This window comes from Protopterus annectens, chromosome 13.part0, assembly GCF_019279795.1.
Source record: "Protopterus annectens isolate FY-2018-M chromosome 13.part0, PAN1.0, whole genome shotgun sequence".
In the NCBI taxonomy this organism is placed as follows: domain Eukaryota; kingdom Metazoa; phylum Chordata; order Ceratodontiformes; family Protopteridae; genus Protopterus; species Protopterus annectens.
Genome location: NC_056747.1, coordinates 307473613 through 307497001, shown reverse-complemented (window position 1 = coordinate 307497001; position 23389 = coordinate 307473613). Strand labels below are relative to the sequence as shown.

The 23389-nt window shown below is 40.4% G+C and overlaps 1 protein-coding gene across 1 annotated transcript in view; it reads left to right on the top strand.

Moving 5' to 3' along the window:
• The window catches only part of CDC34 (cell division cycle 34, ubiqiutin conjugating enzyme), a 434185-nt gene that overhangs the window by 331798 nt on the left and 78998 nt on the right, over positions 1 to 23389 (top strand). Inside the window, exon 3 of the mRNA XM_044053894.1 lies at positions 19182 to 19279. Coding sequence (XP_043909829.1) covers positions 19182 to 19279 — 98 coding nt within the window. The remainder of the gene's footprint in view (positions 1 to 19181; positions 19280 to 23389) is intronic.

Below are 23389 nucleotides of genomic sequence, written 5' to 3'. Positions count from 1 at the left end.
GTGATTCAGCGGCTTGAGTACTGTTTTCCGCCAGCTCGGGGACCTTAAAGGAGACCACAATAGTCTTTAGAAGTGTGAAGTCGGCTTTCGAGAAGTTTTTTACTGTGGTCTTTTTTATTTCAGGTGGGGGTGGGATGAGGACCTCCAGCGAGATTAGTTTGTGATCTGATCTCACCAGTGAGGGGTATACTTCCGGTGTTGAACATTGTGCTCCCATGTTCGTGATGATGAGATCAAGTATATTTTCTCCTCTTGTGGGGATGGTGACTAGTTGTTCCATGGCATTTGAGTTTATGAATTCCAGGAACTTTTGGGCTAGGGTGTTTGGGCTTGAGTAGTGTTCCCAGTCTATATTAGGGTAATTGAAGTCACCTAGTATGATGGTGTTTGGTGATACATTTATCCCCTCTAGTGTTTTCAGGAAGGCCATGTGAGGTTCCTGGGTTTGTGAGGGTGGCCTGTAACATGCTACAATTTGCAGAGCAGTCTTGCCTATGGTTAATTGCACCTGGATGGTCTCCGATGCATCGTGCGTTGCCACCAGTCTTGAGGTGTGGGTGTCCTTGATGAATATGGATACCCCCCCCTCCTTTCTTGGTATTGTCCGGATTTTGGGGCGGAGCATGATAAGAGGTAAAACCTGATAGTGCTGGGGTGCTCTCAGGAGCCTTGAACCAGGTTTCTGTCGCTGCACAGACATCGATGTTCTCCATACTGAGAAGGGCCTCGAGTGCGTGCATTTTGAGATTTAGACTTCTGGCATTGTGCAGCATTACCCTTAGTTTTTTTCCTTTTTTGTGTTCTAGGGTGGTAGGTTTAGAATTTGAGCCTTGCCTAAAAAAGGCACTATGGGGGTGGCAAGAGCCTTTGCCAATATCCGGAATCCCAGGGGTGACAGGTGCAAGCCGTCCCTTGCGAAGCAGCGTGGCTTGTCCAGCATGTCATCCCAGGCAGACAGACATTGGATCCCCTTTGAATGACACCAGAGTTTAAGCCAATTGTTAAAGCTGATCATCTTATCTCTGTATTGTGGCATCATTCTTGGTGAAGGTAGGATACTGCTCAAGGTCAGGGTCATACCTGCCTGGGCTACATAATCAGAGAGCTCCTCAATGTCTCTTTTCATGTAGTCCAAGGAGGTACGTCTCAGGTCGTTTACACCAGCGTGGACAATGACTGAGTCGTATTTGTACCTGCTGTTGAGAGACCTGAGTGCTTGCGTTATGTGGCGGATTCTGGCGCCCGACAGGCAGCTTACTGTGACCTTCTCCTTACTCAGTCTGGTGAGCGGGGCGTCAGTGTGTCTGACTATGGAGTCACCAATGACTAGTGTGTCTGGCATTGTGTTTGGCCTTAAGGGCTGTGACTGTTTGACACTCTGACTGTGAGGTCTATGTGTTGCAGGTGTTGTGTTCTGAGGTGGTGGTTGTTTGGGTGTCTGCTTTGGTGGCCTCTGCTGTTTTGGTAGATTTTTGATCAGAGCCGAGTATGTCTTTGTGTGTTTATGTGTATGATTTGAGGTTGTGATGGTACTATGTGAGACTGGGTCTATAGTGTGTGTGGTAACCTTCTCCTCCTGACTGGTCTTGCCAGTCCTATGTTGAGAGAGCTCAGCCTCCAGTTTGGCCATATAGTTGCATCTCTCGCATGTATTTGTGTTTTGTGGGAGGAGGAGAGGGTTGTCTGTGTACATGAGGCAATTGTAACATTGCCTCAATATTCCCAGGTTCACCAGCTGAGCAGGAGAGGACACTAGCAACTGATCCCTCGACATGCTAGAAGGACTAGACAAAAAAACTTTAAAAGAGATTCCGGTGGGCGTGGGTGACCGAGAAATGGGGGTTTGCCTTTTTGGGGTGCTATCTATAAGAGTGCCGTATCAAGGTAATAAGTACTGTAGGAGCAAGTGCTAGGTTTAACAGATAGAGAAAAGTCTACTTGGAGTCAAGTAGAGATGATCTTTTAGGTATTAGAGAAAGTGCTAGTAACAGGGATGCTTAAAGGTAAGATTGAAAAGAATGCACTCTGCAGTGTGCACTAGAGAAGTTAGATATGAAAGTAGGTAACTTGAGTTTTACCTGTTTAAAAAGTTAAGGTTTAGTGGAGAGTTACTATTTTTAAAACACCAAGATGGACTGAAAGGGGTGGTTACTTTTGTATTTTGGTACTATGAAATACTGTAGGATGGCCAATAAATTTAAATAATTGAAGGGGTGGGATTTCAAAAGTGATGGTTTTGTGATTACTCACATAAGCCAGTGAAAGTAGAGAGAAATGAGATATATGGTCAGATTAACATAAGAGGCGGGCAACTTGAAAGACAGTGGTATTTAACAAGACAACTTAAATGTGTGGGAGGGAGGGAAAAAATTCTGCCTGACTCAGAACAGAGAGAGCTGTGGTCTCTTTTGAAGTTTTAATATGCTGTTAAAACAGAATGCAAGCAAACACAAGGTAAAGAAAACAAACTACAGTATTCAAAATATAGAAAGGCAATACAGAAATACAAAAAATAACAGCAAACTAACCTTTCCTTCACAGCAAAGTGTAGCAGAGTCTGGATGAGCCTTTCTCTTTCGGAAAAGTCTGGAGTAAAATCCTTGTCCTTGTTCCATAGACGGTACCTTTTCTATAGCTCTCATCCTTAGTAAGTGGTTGATTTGTTCTAGAGCGTTTGTTTTTTGGTTTGGTGGTAGGTTTGGCATTCCTCTCTTTTTTGGTAGAGTGTGGAAGTGAAACCTGTAGCCTTTGTCTATTGTCTGTAAAATCCATTTGTCTCCTGTAATATAATGCCAGTTTACGGAAAATAAGGCTAGCTTTCGCCTAAGGGTGCTTCCAGGTGTTCCCTGGTAGGCGGTATCAGAGTCAAGTCATTGTGCCTGTCCTGTGGAAGTGGTAGTAGCTGGATCTGTGGCAGTACTTCTCTGGTTGTTAGGCTGCCACTGGCGTCCCTGTAGGCACCTCTGGATTGGCCTCTGCCTCTTGGGCGCCTATTTCTGCCCCTCTGTGCTCTGGAAGTGTCTGGAAAGGACCAATTCTTCGAAGGCCAATTTCTGCTAAACCTCGGAGGCTGGACCTGTAAGAAATCCTTGACTGTTTGGACAGATTTTGCTTTTTCTTCCACCTTCTTTAGCACTTGCTGTGCAGGGGAGCCAAACAAACTTTGTTTCTCCATGGGAGCATCTAGGAGCTTTGACTTTACATGGTCTGGTAAGGATTGCTCTTTTAACCATGCATGCCTTCTGATCACTGTACCAGTCATAGCTGTTCTAAAGGAAGCCTCCAGTGCATCATAGCCGCATTTTAAGGAATGATTACTGACTTGCTGAGTATTATGTACCAAATCCTGAAGGGACTTACGGTCTATAGGTTCAGGAGAGGACAGTTTTTTATTTAGCTGGTCTAACAAAAATTCCTAATACTGAATCATGTGGAATTGACAGTTTAAGGCCCTAGCCGAAAGAGTAGCAGAAGTATAAACTTTTTTACCCCATCTCTCTAATGCCCTAGATTCTCTTTCAGAGGGGAGGGGGTTTTTGGCAGAGGCAGCTGCTACAGCTTTGGGGCCCTGTGAAATAGTTTCAGGATCTGCAATAGGAGCAAGGAAGGCAGTAAGAGTGGAAATCCTTATGAGGTATTTGTTTCCCACAAGTTAAACAGTTATTTACTTTTTCTGACATCGGCTGAGGCAAGAAAGAGTCCCCAACGGGGTACTTAGCTTTTTAGAAGTCTTCGGTAGTAGTAATCTCTGGATCTGACCGACCGGCACTTGCGAACAGCATCTGCTTCGGGCACCGCGCGGCAAGAAAGACTGAGGAAAATGGCGTCGGCTGATGCCTTTATACCCAATTCACAGCAGCTATGACGGGTGAAGTGCGACATCAGCCGAGGCCAGACCCAGACTTTGGAATCCGTCCGACCGAGGGGCTGCCTGAGGCAGGACAACCCATTTGTTAGGACTGCAGATGCATCCTTGAAGGACATCAAGTCTCATCCCTCATGGACATGAGGGCCATTCAACAAGTACCAGAGCAAGAGCAGGGACAAGGATTTTATTCAAGACTGTTCTTGGTACCCAGAAAGTACAAAGCCTGGAGACCAATACTGGACCTATCTATTCTAAACACATCTGAATATTCCAAAATTCAAAATGTTGACTCTACAGCAGCTTCTGCCCATGTTGGGCAAGAAGGCTTGGCTTTTGACTTTAGATCTAAAAGAGGCATACCTGCATGTCCCAATTAGACAAACATGCAGAAGATACCTCAGATTCAAAGCTGGCTCAATGCACTACCAATTCTCTGCTCTGCCCTTTGGCTTATCTACTGCGCCCAGGGTCTTCACAAAGTGCCTGGCACCAGTAATTGCATTCTGCAGACAAATGGGAATACAAATATATCCTTACTTGGACGACTGCCTCATTCAAGCAGAGAACAAGGACATTCTACTACAGCATCTGTCGTTTGTAAAGAGATTATTACCATGCCTAGGGTACACAGTCAATGAACAGAAATCAAAACTAGTACCCTCTCGATAATATTCCTGGGTGCAAGCCTAAATACAATTGCCCAGATAGCTTATCTCACGCCAGACAAACAAAGACAACTGACTACCTATTTCAAACTGTTGGCAACAAAGGCCCATTTATCTGCAAGAAAAATTTTGCAGGTTTTGGGCTTCATGGCATCCTTCATTCTACTAATTCCATTTGCAAGACTGTATATGAGGAAACTTCAATGGTACCTAAAAAGTGTTTGGACTCAACATTGCCACAGCCTGGAAACAATAGTTACTCTCATTCCCTGCCTGCAACAGGACAGCCACTCACTCTACCCCCAGCCACACAGACATTAACAACGGATGCATCGGATTATGCCTCGGGAGCCCACATGGCAGGAAAATGTATTCAAGGCACATGGTCCGCAAACCAAATGCATCTACATATCAATCAAAAAGAGATGCTAGCTGTTCAAAATGCCCTGACAGCCTTCAAGGACCTACTTCATCCGGGACAACTACTGATAGACAGACAACACCATGGTCATGTGGTATATAAACAAGCAGGGAGGCACTCATTCTTACCCCCTTTGCAGACTAGCCATGACTTTGTGGGACACAGCATCAACTTACCAAGTACATCTGCAGGCACAGTTCCTGCCAGGAAAGATAAATACTCTGGCAGACGAACTAAGCAGAAACCTCATGGATCCCCACTAGTGGAAATTGGATCCACAAGTCTTCAGCATGAAGGAGAAGCCAAAAATGATACTGACTGGCCACGCCAGTACTGGTATCCAATCCTAAGGAACTTGTCTCAATGCCCAGCCTGGACCTTACCTCAAGTGCCTCATGTACTCTCCCAGCAGAACAATCAAATCCTGCACAGCCAACTCAAGACCTTAAATCTGGTAGCGTGGCGGATAATGTAGTCATACAAAACGCACCTCTCACTAAAGCGATGATGGATGTCATTTTAGAGGTCAGGAGACCTAGTACTAGAAAATCCTATGCTGGAAAATGGAAGAGATTCTGTGCTTGGAACCAGGCACAAGGAATTGACACAGCTGTACCAAATATTCCTCAGATTTTGCAGTATTTGACAGATGCTGGACCAAAGGCCTATTCCATTTCATCTGTAAAAATTCATGCCTCTGCCATTTCAGCTCATTACAATATAGAGCCACAAATCTTTTCTCATCCTTTATTAAGGCAGTACCTCAGATGGGCCAAAAATTTAAGGCCTCCAAGGAAATCACCAATACCTGCATGGGACCTTAATTATGTCTTGGAAAAACTCACCCTGCCTCCTTTTGAGCCAGCCGCTACAGCTGATATAAAGTTTTTATCTTGGAAAACAGCTCTGCTCCTAGCAATAACTTCTGCAAGACGAGTCTCAGAGCTACAGGCACTCATGGCCGTGGAACCTTTTATCATTTTTTATCCAGACATGGTTTCTCTGAGGGCAAACCCGACATTTATGCCTAAGGTAGTGTCCAGTGTGGCCCTTAATCAAACTATTCATCTGCTTACCTTTTATCCAAACCCACAGAATAAGGGGGAGAGAATTCTGCATTCTTTGGACATACACAGACAGCTACGCTTCTATTTGAACAGAACCAAAGCTTTCAGAAAGACAGAGCAATTACTAGTGGCATATGCTGCAGGATCACAAGGAAAGGCAACCTCAAAGCAGACTATTTCAAAGTGGATAGGCCACTGCATTCGTTTCTGCTATTCACAACATGGCCAGCCAATAGCCAAGGGCATTAGGCCACATTCAACCAGAGCAGCAAGCCACTTCAGCAGCCTTCCTCAGGGGAGTACCAACCAAAGACATTTTAGAGGCTGCTACTTGGAGTTCAGTGCACACCTTCACAAAGCACCATCACTTACCACTCTACTCTAAATCCAGGGCAGGCTTTGCCACTGCAGTTCTGCAGGGCCTAATAGCCGCTCCTAATGCTATTTAGCTCCAGCCTCCCAACCTTAGCTTTGGGATTCATCCCAATTGTAATGACTGCAAAAGTGAAACACAAAGAACATAGTACAGTTGTGTACACTTACCATAAATGTAGATGTTCGAGTGTATTCACTGTTGCAGTCCAGGTTACCCACCCGCCATCCCGCATTTCTTTGCTGGAACTTATCTGTACTTCTCTAGTCTATACAAACCTATGTGGTGAATTTGCTTATAGATGAAGGCAAAATATATACTTTGGTGCATGCATGTTTTATTGACATATTTTTAGCCTATCCTTTTGGGGGCACCTGACATCTGGGACAAGAAAAACTGAAGAAAATGGTGTCTGCTGCATCTTTTATACCCCTGGCGCACTGACGTCAGGGAAGAGGCGACAGCAGCCGATGCCGGACCTAGACTTTGGAATTCAGGCCGACTGAAGGTAGCCTGCCAGCAGGATAACCCAGTTGTAATGACTGCAACAGTGAATACACTTGGGCATCTACATTTATGGTAAGTGTACACAACTGTACTTTGTCTTACTCTTAACAGGCACAACTGCCATCTCTATACATATAGAAGAATCTGATCAACCAAAGGTAATCTGTCAAACCTTTACAAACTTTCATTCATCAAAAAGCTCCTCATGCTTAAACCCACCAGTCTTGCCCCAGGCAGCCTTCCTCATGAATATATTAAACTAGCAGCAGATACAATAGCATACCCAGTAAACATTCTAATCGACCATTCTGTCAAAGAGAGTGGTTCCTCTGTTCTGGAAGAAATCCTGCATTTTGCCACATTCACAAAGGTTGGCACTCTACAGACTTCAGCTGTTGGCCTGTTGTAACCCCCACCCAACAATCTGCTGTGTCCTGCCCAACACAATTTGTACCTGCATCAGATTACCAACACTGCACTCGTCAGTTTCTGTACTTGCATTAGTCAGTACCATAATGCTTAAAAGCTAGTATCAGCAGTATTCCTTGACGTGTCCGAAACCTTTGATAATGTTCCACCCTAATCATCTTGACAGACGGACTGCACAGTCCATCCCTGTCATGGTTCTTCAGTTACTTATCTGACTGACACAGGCAGTCAAATGGACATCTTCCTGTGTCTGTAAGGATACCACAAGGCTCCTTCCTAGGATCACTAAATATTTTTTCATTAAAAGAGTTTTGTAACACTGAGGTACTGCATTGTGGAAAAACTGGTGAATCAAGTGTAGCAATGCATTTTGCCCATGTCAACAAGCATTTATGTGAGGAGTTTTAATAAGCTTCATAACCTTTTTTGAAACCACTCCCCAAATAAATTGTGTTTTGCACAGTGACGTCGCACCAGGCAGGGTTGAATAGCCTTCAGTGAAACTGTGTCTGCACAAGTGCAGTAGTCATCCAGTAAAGTCTGTGGATTCATCCTATGTTTTTCTGAAGTTTGTCAGAGGTAGATGATCTTTAGTTCTCAGTGACATCAGTTCAGGGAAAACAGATTTTAAAAGGTGCTTGTTTTTGTCCCCTCCCCCCACTTTGGAGTTAAAAAAAAAAAAAATGCTGTTAAAATGAAGATCCTAGTCTGGCATTTTCTGCACCAGATACAGTGGTGCAATAGGTAAGTCACTCTAGTATGATAAAACACTTAATGTACATAAAGCAACCAAAGATGCCTCTAATGTGCAGTATGCAGATGATTCAACACATCTGTTTGGCTAAAACTGTTGAAAAATTAAAACACAGGGATCCATCCTCCCTGTACAGGAGTGACTCCCTAACTCCCAGCTTTTGTTGACTCCCCCTCCCAACTCCTAAAACATTCCAAGAGAACAAACCTTACTTCACTGTAATCTCTTCCAGTAACTCCACAATTGGTTCAAGGTACAAGATGTTAAGAATTGTGATTGAGGAAAATGCCAAACTTTATCTAAATATAAAAGATAAAAAAAAAAAAAAAAAAAGTCCAACTTTTATCTTCTCTACAGAATTGACCCATTTTTAACTGAAGAAGCAAAAGTACGTATAGCAGTAACATACCCACTTTCAGCACTCCTCTATGGAGCCTCCATGCGTATGTCTACATACCACTCCACTGAATCTGCTAAAACAGTGCTATAACACAACTGCAATGTTCACTGCAAACATACCATACAGGCAACACCATTGCTTAGCCCTAAAAATAGCTCCTGTGGTTAGAACTCTCTCATTGCTTGTCTTACTCAACAGAATGATGTATACTCTAATCCACAACCCCAAGAAGTACCCAAGCTTGTCAGTATACAAACTCTGTATATTCCTGGCAGAACGCTGTCATCAAGTGGTAAAGACAGTGTGACCGGGTCAAATCTCTCTCTTAGAGAGAGAGAGAGGGAGAGACTTATCCTGTTGTCAGAAATGTGGAATACTGTTCCATTCCTTATGAGTAAGACTCTTCACACATTCTTTAAAAAATATTCTAAAATTGTATCTTGTGCATTATTGGGCTTCCTGTTGCTCCAACCCTTGCTAAAATACTGTTTCTTCTCGCATATTGCTATAGTAACATCTCTGACTTCCCTTTTAACCCAGGCTGATATTCTTTTTTCTCTCTCATTACTATATCATCTTCTTTGGCTGTTACATTCATGCTCCTGCCTATCTTCAGTCACTGTGTAAGGTGGTATACTCCTTAATTGTGTTGAATGTATGCTGCTCATAAAATTCAACAGTTTATAAATGCATATCCTGTTCAACTGTTTATAAAATCATTTATTTTGCTTAAACTCATGGAGCTTTTCTCCCTGCAAATTGTATAAATACCTGAAGGAATTTTACAGTTACAATAATAGGCTTGTATGCACCAAGCATTCACAGGCTTTCCCTGTCCATTATAAACATAGGTGCCAAATCAGGGGTAGGCTTGTAGTTTGCCATCCATTGGTCTAGTTTACATTTGAATAGGTTTAGGGATGATATTCGCTTCACCTGAATGGGAAGTTTGTTCCAGAGAATGTGTTCTTTGAGAGACGTACCTTTCCCTCCAACATGTTTTGTTTGTCATAGATGAGGTATGGGTCATTGGATATTTCTGCTAATTGTTTTGTGGATGTTCATCATGTCCATTTTTTAATTTCTCCAGATCTTTTAAGTTTCTAAAGCCTTGACTGGAATGGACCCCATTGCCAAGTCAAAGTGCGATTAAATTTCATGAAATTGGTATTGTTTCGGTCTGTCAGCCAGGAGTGCTCTTTGCAGCCCCCACAATGTGCCCAGTAATGACTCCTGCAGGTCGTATGGAATTGCATGTATTGGTGCAAATCCTGATAATGTACGACTGTCTGTATGCAAGACACTGTAGTCACTGGGTGTGTATGTTTCAATGATCAATGCTATTTTTGTTTTCTTTTCATGGACCACTATATCTGGATGTTCTTCGTGTTTCACTGTTGCAGTCATTACATATGGGTTATCTGCTTGCAGTTGCCCTCAGTCAGCCTGATAAACACAGTCTTGGGTCCTGCGTCAGTTGCTGTCCCTTCTTCCATGACGTCAGGTCGTCAGGGGTATAAAACATGCAGCCGACGCCATTGCGTCGTCTTTCATGCCGTGCGGTGCCCGAAGCAGTTCGCAAGTGCCGGTCGGCCGACTCCTGAAATTTTCGTTTTCGAGTTTCAGAACCAAAGTCTTCAACTAAAGCTAAGTACCCCATTGGGGAAACTTTCTCTTGCTCCTTACCGATGTCAGTAAGTTAGTAATTGCATTATTTGTGGAAAGCAAATACCTCACAAAGATTTTCATTCGTACTGTATTCCTTGCCTAGGCCCTGACCACAATGTACCTTGCTGTCAGTTTTGTGCTTTATTTAATCCATGCACTATCCATCGTCAGTTTATTTTCACTTCTAAATATTTCCGTTCTCAGTTTAATTATCCAGAAATGTCTGTTAGCCATCTGACTACCGGAATTCTGAAAAAACACAAAGATAAAGACAGGCCACCGAGGTCCAAAGCTGCCAACGATGCTTCTCCTAAGCCAGTTGCCAGTTCGCTGGTACTCAGTGAGGCACTTTTGCAGCCCCTGATACCTGCTACTTCTGACTCGCAGGCCTCTACTGAGACCAGTTTAGAGTCCGGTATACCATGAGATGCTTCAGCTGTGGAATCTGCGGATGTCTCTACCTTGGATGGGTCCGGAGCCGCTCTGCAGGCACCAGCTTCTGAGGGTGTATTCAGGCCTACGGACTTTCATATTAAACAGACTCCTCCTTCATTTAGGCCAAAATCTCAAACCATGCCTAAGAAACCAACGACCAGGCCGCATGCTCAGGCCTCTATGAATAAAAAACAAATAAGAATGGCTGAAGATCTTATAACTCTAATCAGGAGAAGCCAACCTCCCCCCTTCTAAGAGATCTAGGACTGAAGTTGTTTATGAATCTTCTGAACAGGATACTGATTTTTCTGTTTCTTCTGATGATCTGGATTTGCCTTTATCTACTTATGAGGATTCTGATGCAGAGGACTCTATTCCTTCTGCTTCCCCTCCAGAGGATTTTTCTTTTGGTTAAACCTTACATACTCTTAAGAGAGCATTTCCACTGGGAAAGCCAGAATTTTTCTTATTCGCCAGAGAAACGGATTCATTTGACAACTTCAAACAAGTGGCCACAAAAACCCAGCTATCTGCAAGGCAAATACTGCAAGCCTTGGGGTTCATGGCCTCATGCATTCTTCTAATTCCATATGCAAGGCTGCATATGAGGAAACTATAATGGTATCTCAAAAGCCTATGGTGTTAACATTCACAGGATCTAGAAGCAAGGATTCCTATCATACCTTGCCTATGCCTAGAGTTCCTTTGGTGGGCAGAGGCCTGCCACCAAAACAGGGGACTACCATTCACATTACCCCCTGCCACCCAAATCTTAACAGATGCATCAGACTGTGCATGGGGGGGGCTCACCTGGCAGGGAAGTGCATTCAGGGCAAAAGGAACCCAAGTCAAATGCACCTGCACATAAATCAAAAGGAAATGTTAGCTGTACAGAATGCTCTGACAGCCTTCAAGGACCACATTCTTCCAGGACAACTAATGGAAAAGACGGACAACACCACTGTCATGTGGTACATAAACAAGCAGGGGGGTACACATTCTAACCCCCTCTGCAGACTAGCCATGGCATTGTGGAATACAGCCTTGAGCTACCAAGTGAATCTACAAGCTCAATTCCTGCCAGGAAAACTAAATACACTGGCAGACAGACTAAGCAGAAACCTTATGGACCCACACGAGTGGAAACTGGAACAAAGGATTTTCAACATGTTGACAAGCAAATGGGGGAGCCCAGATATAGGCATGTTTGCCCCCCCCCCCCCAGAACCATCAACTGGACAAATTTTAAACAAGGATTCCCCACTAGCTAGCTTAGAAATTGGATGCTCTATCCTTCAGCTGGAAAAACCTGTCAGTTTATGCCTTTCCTCCAGTGTGTCTGCTCTCCAAGGTACTACTAAAGATCAAACAGGAGAAGCCAATGACGATTTTAATTCTAACAGACTTGCTTCGCCAACACTGGTACCCACTCTTGCGCAGTGTTACGCTTGGCTCCATGGTACCTGCCTCAGACCCCTTCCCTGTTGTTTCAGCAGGAGAACCAGATTCTGCACCCTCAGCTGCAAACTCTGAACCTAACAACCTGGCTAATTATCTAATATCTCCTTTACCATCCCTCAGTAAATCAGAGATGGATATCATTTTAGAGGCAAGGAGGCCTAGTACTAGAAAATCTTATGGTGCAAAATGGAAAAGATTATGTGCCTGGAACCATTCTCAAGGAATGAACACAGCAGTGCCCAGTTTACCTCAGATTCTACAATACTTGATCGAGATGCTTCATAAGGGCTTGCTTTTTCCTCCAAAATTCATGCCTCCGCCATTTCAGCTCATTATAGCGCAGAGCCTCCCCTCTTCTCTCACCCACTGCTCAAACAGTTCCTCAGAGGGGCCAAAAATTTAAGGCCACCCAGGAGAGCTCCGACTCCAGCCTGGGATCTTAACTTTGTCTTGGAGAAGCTCACTCTTCCTCCTTTCGAGCCAGCTGCTACTGCAGATTTAAAAATTCTTTCCTGGAAAACAGCTTTCTTTTTAGCATTCATTTCTGCAAGAAGGGCATCTGAATTACAGGCCCTTATGGCAGTGGAACCTTTCATCATCTTTCATGCGGACAGTGTCCCTCAGAACCAATCCCTTCTTCATGCCCAAGGTAGTATCCAGTGCAGCTCTTAACCAGTCAATTCATTTGCCTAACTTCTTTCCTAACCCATAGAACAAAGGGGAACGGATACTGCACTCTAGATATGCACAGACAGCTTAGATTCTACTTGACAGGACTAAACCTCAAAGGAAATCTGAACTGCTGGTGGCATTTGCTGCAGGGACTGAGGAGAAAGCTATTTCAAAACAAACAATTTAAAAATGGATAGGCCACTGCATTTCTGCTATAAGCACCATGGAAAACCTATCACACAGGGCATCAGACCCCATTCAACCAGGGCTGCATTTACCTCTACAGCCATTCTCAGGGGCGTCCCTACTAGGGACATCCTAGAAGCTGCTACCTGGAGTTCTGTACATACTTTCACCAAGCATTATCATTTGACAATTTTCTCTAAATCCAGAGCTGGTTTTGCTACTGCTGTTTTGCAGGGCCTTATAGCTGGTCCTAATTCTATTTAAATTCCTCCTCCCAATCTTAGCTTTCTGAATCTACCCAAATGTAATGACTGCAACAGTAAAACATGAAGAACATAGCACAGTTGTGTACACTTACCATAAATGTAGATGTTCGAGTGTTTTCACTGTTGCAGTCCTGGTTACCCTCCCTCTAGCCCCCTTTCATCTTTTGGCTATACCTCTACACTCACTTACTATGCTCTAAATGCATTTGGTGTATTTGCTTTTTTGTTGGAGGTATATCCTTGTATTTATAGATTTAATTGCTTCCCATTAGGGGGGCACCTGACAGCTGGAGCAAGAAAAACTGATGTAAGGGCGTCGGCTTCATGTTTTATACCCCTGACATCATGGAAGAAGGGATAGCAACCGATGCAGGACCCAAGACTGTGTTAATCAGGTCGACTGAGGGCTACTGCAAGCAGATAACCCAAATGTGATGACTGCAACAGTGAATACAACACATCTACATTTATGGTAAGTGTACACAACTGTACTTTTTCTAGCATCTATCTTTTGAACTGTTGGTAAAGGATGTGATCCCATGTAGTGTAAACTTCATTTTCTATGATGCTTTGTGGCTCATGTTTTCAGTGTTTTTCATCCACTTCAGTGCCATAATGTTTGCACAATCCGCAGTGCAACAATCTTGCCACATTAGTATGCCTTTCAGTATACAGCGCTTCTGTCATTAGTATGTTACAACCAGCAACGAGATGAGACAGTTTCCAATTCAGTTTTACAAAACCTACATTTGTCTGTTTCTTCCACATGTTCAATGGACTCATTGTGTATGTAGCCCACTATCTTGGGCTGCCAATATTGACCTTTCATCTCTTGGTTTGAATTTGCACATGTTCAATGGACTCATTGTGTATGTAGCCCACTATCTTGGGCTGCCAATATTGACCTTTCATCTCTTGGTTTGAATTTGCATCTCCACTTCCATCAATGTGGTATCGGCAGATTCTTTGTAGGCTAAGCATAGAATGCCATGCAGCAGTCTGTAGGAGACTGTACAGGTATAGAGCTTTGAGACTCGTCATAGAATGTTTACTCCTTGTGTTTTTTTTTCATGAGGAACCCCTGTGGTGTCTCAAGGTGTTGCAAAAGCCAGGTCAGGTACATGCCAAAGGGTGCATTTTACTCTGAGAGCAGAGACCAATGGAACAATGGTCTCCTTGGACCTGGATGCTATGCTGTTAAGTTATGGAATGTAGAATGATTTTTCTCACCAGAGTGGACACTTGGTCAAAGGTCAGGCTACTGTCAGTATGCATTCCCAGATCCTTGACCACTGGTTGTACTTTTAAGGATGTTGCGTGTAGTAATTTCTAGGAGTGCCTGCCTTTCCAAAGGGTACTATTATGCATTTTTTCACACAGAGTTTGTCTATTTCTCTAGCACCAGTTTGTCAGGCCCTCTTGAAGGGGGTATATGTCTGTTGGGTTATTGGTGATTATGCGTAGTTTGCAGTCATCTGCAGACGTGGTCAGCCAGAAGCCCTTGACATTTGCCTTTACTTCAGAAAAGTAAATGCCAAAAAGTGGCCCTAGCACCTATCTCTATGGGACTCCTCTAGTGACTGGCTTGTTTGTGGAGGTGGATTCCCCTATCCTAAGTACTTGTCTTTTTATTGAGCTAGCTGGCTATCCATCTGGATTTTGTAAGTTTGTCTACAGTGCCCGAATGAATATTATCGAACACCTTGGCTAAGTCGTGGTAGGTAGAATGTGCTGCTTTGCCTTCTTCCATAACTTCAGTGACCTTCTTTAGGTCTACCAGGTTAAGTAGGTATGACCTGCCTTTAATAAACCTGAACTGGGTAGGGTCCATTGTCTGTAGGATTCCTATGTCATTGTTTATCAGATTTATGATTCTTTCCATGGCTTGCATGTCAGACTAGTCAGACTTCTGTGGCTGTAGTTCCCTGACTTCTCATCTTCTTTTTGTGGATGATTTAAAACTGTATAGTTCATCAGATGAGGAACTGAAAGCACAACTGCAAGTGGTCAAAACTTTTTCAGATGATATAAGAATGTCATTTGGTATTGATAAATGTGGAAAAGCAATATTTGAACAAGAGGAAGTGTGTAAATATTTGGGAATTGGTGAAGGATCAGTAATAAAACCTTTATCAAATGCAAATAAAACTTAGGACTATTTTAGAATACTAAAATTAATACTGAAAACTTTTGACATCTAGGAACAAAGTCCAAGTTATAAACCAATTTGCTCTTCCAGTCCTAACTTAACAGTTTTGGAGTGATTGTCTGGCCCCAAAAGGTGTTAGATCGGTTGGACAGGAAATCAAAGATGCTTAATGTTCATCAAATAATTTACAAAAATCAGAGTATACCAAGACAATATATTCCCCGTTCTGAAGAAGGTATGGGCCTCCTCGAAATTGATTACATGTATAGATCTGTAATCGTAGGACTTCATATCTGCTGACCTCACAAGACCTAAGTGTAGTGAAAGTTTTAAAATATGGCACCTGTGTCTCTAATGGACAGAGGTAACCTATAAATAGTTAATCTCCCCGCCCCATGCTTACACTTAAGGGTATCAGAACTGGTCAGAGATTTGGGGATGTATGGCTAGGCTTAAAAAGGCCCTTGTGGTTGTTAGCCTTGTAAACACCTGTGAATCTAAGATGACTTCCCTGCTTGCTTTAGCAGAAGCATATTGGTGCCAGGCGAAAATGAAAGTCAAACAGTTAGTAGATGTCGATCAGGCAGCACCTGAATGTGCCAAAATAAAGAATACAAGGTCAATGATCAGATGAGAAGGCAAGAAGTGTAAAATGCATTAATTAAGCTCCAGGTATAGAAAACTCTTGGAACAACCGCATGGTGATCAGGATCAAACACAGGAGTGGTTAAGGACAGGTGAATTTAAACCAAAAGAGGAAAGATTGATATTGGCGGCCCAAGATTGTAGACAAAGTACATGTTGGTTTACAAAGTCCGTTGAACATGGGGGGAAACAGACAAAATACAGGTTTTGTAAAACAGAATTGGAAACTCTTGTATATCATGTTGCTGGTTGTGATGTACTAATGGCAAGAGTGTATACTGAAAGGCATAATAATGTGGCAAGACTGTTACACTGAGGATTGTGCAAGCATAATATTGAAGTAGTTGGAAAAACACTGGAAACAGGACGCACAAAGCATTACAGAAAATAATGAAGTTTATATCGCATGGGATCACCCATTACCAACAGTTAAAAAAAAGATGCGAGAAAACTAGATATAGTAGTCCGTGAAAAGAAAATGAAAGTAGCATTGATCATCGAAATTATTACACGCAGCGACCTTTAGTGTCTTGCGTACAGAGAGAGACGGTCATAAATTATCATGACTTGCAGGCAGACATGAGGGCTGTGTGGAAGGATACCCAGACAGTTCCAATAGTAGTAGGAGCAGCGGGTCTAATGAAAGAATTTACATTTGTATTTAGCTAGTTTACTGATGTGCCTGTGTATGAACTGCAGGAGTGATTTAATGGCACTTTGCAGGTGCTGCGAAGAGCACTTTTGGCCATTGAAACAATACTAATTTCATGAACTTTAACCATACTTAGGAATGGGGTCAATTCCCGTCATGGTATTACAAGCCCAAAAGACTTGGAGAAATTAAAGAGAGAGAGGGATCCTGGGGTATTATCGAGGATGCTGTGAAGCAGTGCTCTTGGCCTTTAGAGAGTGCAGTGAGGACCTGCTCCTTTGTGATATCTGGAAGAGAAATGGTGGAGTGTATTTCCTTGGGGGGGGGGGTTAACGTTGGAACTTGATTTATTGACCAGCAGATTTGATATCTTCTGGATCTGTGTACATGGTTCTGTTCACCATTGTTCTGCACATTGTTGGGTGTTGCCTTTAAGGTTGTAGGCATAACTAAAGAAAGCCTCATGATTGTCTGACTGTGGATGCTTTTTTATCTCAAATTTAGTTTTCATTGACTTGATTAGTCCCCTTAGTTGCTTGTTCAGATTGAAGGCATTGTTACCTTGCTGTAGAACTCCCTTCCTGCTTTTTGGATATTATTTCCTATCTTTGTTATAACCTATTTTTACTGGAATTCCCCTAGCAGATTTTATTTTTGGATGTTGTCTCCTGTTTTATTTCACATGGGTTAGCTGTTTTCATTATTGTACATGGGTTAATTGAACAATTCCATACGGGCAGCCCTGTTTTCAGGGTTTGAGGTGGAGCTTGGGATTTCGCTAGACTGTTGTTTAGTAGGAGGTAGTTAGCCTTGAAATAGTTTTTAACTGCTCTAAGGTTAGCTGGTGTCCTGAGCTTAATATTTGTTTTAAAGGAGACACCAGAGGCTTTGTGGACTGACCTCACTAATGAGGAATTTACACTAGGAGTACATTGCTCCCCCATTTTTGTAAGGACCAGATTAAGGATATTTGCACTCCCTAGCTGTTCAAGGGTGTTTCTGTTAATGTCCAGGGATCTCTAGGCTTGCATGTTTGAAGTCGTGTATGGTTCCCTATTAATGTTGGGGTAGTTAAAGTGGTTCATGAGTATTGTTTGAATGGGGAGTGTCAAGTATTTTCAGACTCTTGGTATGGGTTTCCTTTGTAGAGTGGAAGGATGTGGTATGGGAATTTACTTGAGGTAAGTTGGACATGGAGAAGGTTGTGTGCCATAACTGTTCGAGCAGACTTGACGTGTTTAATGTAAATTGAGACTCCTCCACCTTTAGACCCTACTTGTACAGTACCTAGACTAAAATGTGTGGAGTGCATTATAGCTTTGCAGTGCTAGGGTTTCCTCTACAGCTTTAAAAGAAGTCTCTGTAACTGCATAGTTTGAGCTTGCATGATGTAGTTTCTTGTTTAGACTCCTGGCATTTAGCAGTAACATCTTTAGATTATTTTGAGTTGGTTTAGCTTTTTGTAGGTTTATCAGGTTGGCACTACCTAAAAAAGCACTATGGGGATAGACCAGGTTTAGCCCGTTTTTGAAAGTTTTGAATAATTAACTTAGAAATTTTGAAGTGGTACATGTAACCATGTGACGTGTCAGTTGCAAACCACTAAAGCACTTGTTTGATTCAGCATCCTTTTCCGTTGAGAGCTGAGTGGCAAGTGCAGCACACTGCTTGGGCATTACGATTTGATTCCCATCTTGGCTCCAGCAGTCTTCATTTCCTTCGCTTGGAAGTTTTGCTGTTGGGACTTGCATTGGTTTTCAGGGTTTCCTTTTTCCCTCATCTTTTGTCGGGCTACTTTGATTTCTTTTTCTGTGCGACCAGCTCTCGCCATGGGTTTGTCATTTGAGAAAAAAAGAAGTGATTGGTGGTGGTGGATGCAGCTGCAGCCTGCATTTCATGAAAGCTGGTATGCAGGAAGGTCTGCACATCTACAGGTCACACATATGATGGCCTCAAGGCAAAGTCTATAACCATTTCTCTTGCATGTTGCTATTGTGGAAGTTTGTGTTTTTGGTTAACCTTGTACTGACTGCTAATTTAGTGAGGCTGAAGCCTGATTCTTAAACAGACCCATGGGTTTATTAAGTTTGGTAGAACTGAGTCTGCTTTTTTTAATGTATCCGAATAAACTGCGATGCAATTGAAGTTCACGTGTAATAACACAATGAAGAATCTCTGAAGAAAAGTGAAGGGACGAGCAGTAAAGATTAAAATGCCATGGTTTTCTGCCACCCCTTGTGTTTCTTTGCAACTTCTGTTGACATGGCACCTTTAAAATTGGTGTGGTGGGAGCAATGCTGTAGTGTATAGAATGGATTAGATACTTCTACAGTCAGTCACATTGACGGACATCTGTGTTTGATTTTTCCGCCCATGGATTCTTAGAGGCATGTGGTTGGTTATAACTGGTACATGGATGACTAATGTATACCTTGAATGTGTCTTAAGAGTTTTGTTAATGCTGGCATTTAGCAAGTGAGGAAAAAAAATGAACAGAGTAGTTTGCCACAAGGTGATGCTGTTTTAATTATAGTTTTTTCATCCTCTTTTATATGATTTTTAGAATGGAAATGTTTGCATATCTATCCTTCATCCCCCAGTTGATGACCCCCAAAGTGGCGAATTGCCCTCAGAAAGATGGAATCCCACTCAAAATGTCAGGTAATACAGCTTAAACAGCAATTTTTGCAGGGAGTGGTGTTTCTAATGCATGGTTTCTTTGCTGTATTTGTAATTTGAAGTTATATAAAATGTTACTGTCGCACAAACATTATGCAGTTTATTCATGGCCCACTTAAGTTTTCTACCCAGTTCTTTTTTTGTCACGATGAGCATAGTGAAACGTGCCATTTTGAAACTATTGAGCGTGTGGTGTTTAATGACCACAGAGGTTATGCCTTAGTTAATGGTGAGGAAAGAGGGCATATTTGTAGAGGCCACATAACATGCTAGTGTGACCAAGTCTGCATCTTTTTTTGCAACTGTCATAAACCTGCAATAGTGCTAAAGCACAGAATGGAAGGAAGGAGGATGGATTGGCACATGATAGAGTTGGGGGAGGGGTAGCCATTGTGTGGATGCTTAATGAAAGGCATTGCACCTTTGTTTAAAGAAAATGAGCAGCACTAACTTGAAGTCTTAAAACAAGACTATACAATTTTTCTGTGAGTTGGCATTCACGAGGAATATCTGCAGGAAATGGGATACCTTTGTACGTATACAGACCATTGGCTTAATGAAGTCTGAAGAATTTGTCTAGGTGAGGAAATCCCCTGTCAGCAAATGTAGAGTAAGGTGACACTTCAGCTGAGGTTGAGCAACTGCGCTTGGACTGTATGGAGAGGAGTCCAGGAGAACTGGACAGTTTTGGGAGGAGAGACTGGGACAAATTCTAGAAAAGCATGAAGGTCCTTATTCTGGTGGTTCATCACCAAGGCTCTTTACTGATGAAGAATTGCATGTTTATTACAGCATTCTTCATTTTGTTTGTAATAGTGTTTGCAACAGTAATACTTCACATGGTTGTCACTGTGCATTCTGTGAACATTTGTTACATCAGTTCTTCACAGTTCCAAAATCATACTTCTACAAGTGATATTCTTGTGCAGTAGCCAGTGTGTGTTTGGCATTAACAGTGACCACAGTCAGCAAAGAGAACAGTCAATTACAAATGTAAAAAAGGAAAGCAGTAAGAAAATTGGGCGGGGGGTTAAGACAATTTAACTGGAAGAAAAGTTATTTGTCCTCAAATCTACAGGCTGCTGTATCCAGAAATACAGGACATGTCTACTCAAAACTTTTGGGTCACTTTTCTTGCTTATCTTGCTTACCATGTACCATCTAAACTGTGCACCTTGTATCTATCCTATGTCTGTTATTCCTCTGTCTTGAGTCTTTCAGTGTAGTAAGATTTTTGAGTGCAGATCTCATACCAATGGTTATTCTCTTGGTGACACTTTTAAATGACTAACTTCTGAGCCCCAGTCTCATCAAACATTTCCACTTCTTGTATGTTTTAGAGTTAAAGATTTTGGAGGTTGTGCATTTTTCCATTTTTTAATACCTTTTTAGCTGTTTTAGGATTAGTACAGTACTTTAAGTGGCTTACACATTCATTTATCCTTTGACCAGGTTAGTCGCAGTAGGCTAGTGGCCTCTGTTCAAGAGAGACATGAGGTGATTCTCCTAGAAAAATTTGACCAGGGTATCTGGGAACTTCTCTGCTGATTTTAAGTAGGTGCCATGGGCTCTTTTACATCCGCCTGAGCTACCACTTTCAATGTATCTTTCCTAGAATTCAGTACCTGGAAGGTTGTACCTCTAACAGCTGATCAATATATGGAACCTCTGTTTAATGTCTCATCTGAAGGATGACACATTTAGGAGTGTATCACATCCCCTTATGCTGCACTGCATTGTCAGTAATCCATTTTACTTGATGTGGGAATAGAACCCACAGCTTTATGCACCAAAGGCGATTGTGCTAACCGAGCCACTGACACTGAAAATAGCATTGTTGATTTATGTTTCACCCATCCTCTTCTGTCTAGCAGCTCCTACAGAACAATTTTGTGGAGTCGACCATGCCGCTGGAAACTCAAGGTATTGGAGCTTTTGATACTATTCCTTCAGATGGGTCTGGAGCCGCTGAGCAGGCACCGCTTCTGAGGGTGTATTCAGACCTAAACATCTTAACATTAAACCAGCCTCAGCTTCAAAGGCAAAGGCTAAAGCACCTTCTAAAGCAAAGAAACAAAACAGCCATGTGGACAGGCCTCTATGCCCAAAAAACAGATGCTCAAAATGGCCGAAGACTTAATTACCTTGATCAGGGGTTCCCATCCCCCTCCCCCTCCTGATAAGAGGCCTAGGCAAGAGACTGACTATGAATCTTCAGGTCAGGTTTCTATTTCTTCTGATTCCTCTTCTGATCAGGGATATTTTCTTCCCCCATGAGGATTATGATGCTGAAGAATCTGTTCCTTCAGCTTCTCCTCCAGAGGATTATTCTTTTGGGGAAACTTTGCATACACCATTTGGGGGGTTTTTGGGTTTTTTAAATAAAAAAAATTTTTAAAAAAAGGGGGGGGAAAAAAGGGGGGGGAAAAAAATTTGGGGGGAAAATTTTTTTAAAAAATTTTTTTTAAAAAAATTTTTAAAAATTTAAAAAAAATTTAAAAAAATTTATAAATTTTTTTGGTTTTTTAAAAAAAAAAATTTTTTTTTTAAAAAAAAATTTTAAAATTTTTTTTTTTCCGGGGAAAAAATGTTTTTGTTTTAATTTTTTTTTTTTTGGGGGAAAAAAAAAAAATTTAAATTTTGGGAAAAAAAAAATTTTTTTTTTAAAAAATTTGGGTTTATTTTTTTTAAAAAATTTTTAAGGGGGTTTTTTTTTTTTTTTTGTTTTTAATTTTTTAAAAATTTTTTTTTTTTTTGTTTTTTTTTTAAATTTTAAAATTTAAAAAAAATTTTAAATGTTTTTTTAAAAATTTTTTGGTTTTAAAAAAAATTTTAAAAAAAATTTTTTTTAAAAAAAAAAAAATTAAAAATTTTTTAAATTTTTTTTTGGGAAAAAATTTTTTTTTAAAAAAAGGGGGGGAAAAATAAAAAAAAAAATTTTGGGTTTTTTTTATTTTTTTTTAAAAAATTTTTGGGGGTTTTTTTTTTGTTGTTTTTTTTTGGTTTTGGTTTTTTAAAATTTTTTTTAAATTTTTTAAAAAATTTTTTTTTTTTTTAAAAAATTTTCCCCTTTTTTAAAATTTAATTTTTTTTTTAATTTAAAATTTTTTTTAAATTTTTTTTTAAAAAGTTATTTAAATTTTTTTAAATTTAAATTTTAAAAGTTTTTTTTTTTTTTAAAATTTTTTAAAAAATTTTTTTTTGGGGGGTTTTTAAAAAATTTTTAAAAAGGGGGGTTTTTTTGTTTTTTTTTTTTTTTTTTTTTTTAAAAAAAAATTTTTAATTATTTTTTTTTAAAAAAATTTTTTTTTTTTTTATAAAAAAAATTTTTAAAAAAATTTTTTTTTTAAAAAATTTTTAAAAATTTTATTTTTTTTAAAAATTTTTTTTTTTTGTTGGGGGAAAAAATTTTTTTTTTTAAAAAAGGGTTTTTAAAAAGGGTTTTTTTAAAAAATTTTTTAATTTATGTTTTTTTTTTTTAAAAAAAAAAAATTTTTTTTTAAAAAAAAATTTTAAAAAAATTTTTGGGTTTTTTATTTTAAATTTTAAAAAAAAAAAAGGGGGGTTTTGGGGTGTTTGGTTTAAAAAAATTTTGGGTTTTTTTTTGGGGGTTTTTTTTTTTGGGGGAAAAAATTTGTTTTTTTTAAAAAAGGGGGAAAATGGGGGTTTTTCCTTTGGGGTTTTTTTTGGGGGGAAAAAAATTTTTATGCCCTTTTGGTTTTTTTTTTTTTTTTTGGGTTTTTTTTTTTTTTTTTTTTAAAAAAAAAAATTTTTTTTTTTTTAAAAATTTTTTTTAAAAAAAATTTTTTTTTTTGGGGAAAAATTTTTTAAAAAAAAAAAATTTTTTTAAAAAAAAAGGGGGGTTTTTGTTTTTTTGGGGGTTTGTGTTTTTTATTTTTTTTTAAATTAAATTTTTGGGGAAAAAGGGTTTTTTTTTTTTTAAAAATTTTGCTAAAAAATTTTTTGGGTTTTTTTTTTTTTTTAAAAAATTTTTTTTTTTTAAAAGGGGGAAAAATTTTTTTTTTTTTTTTTTTTTTAAAAAAAAATTTTTTTTTGGGGGTTTTTTAAAAATGGGGGGAAAAATTTAAATTT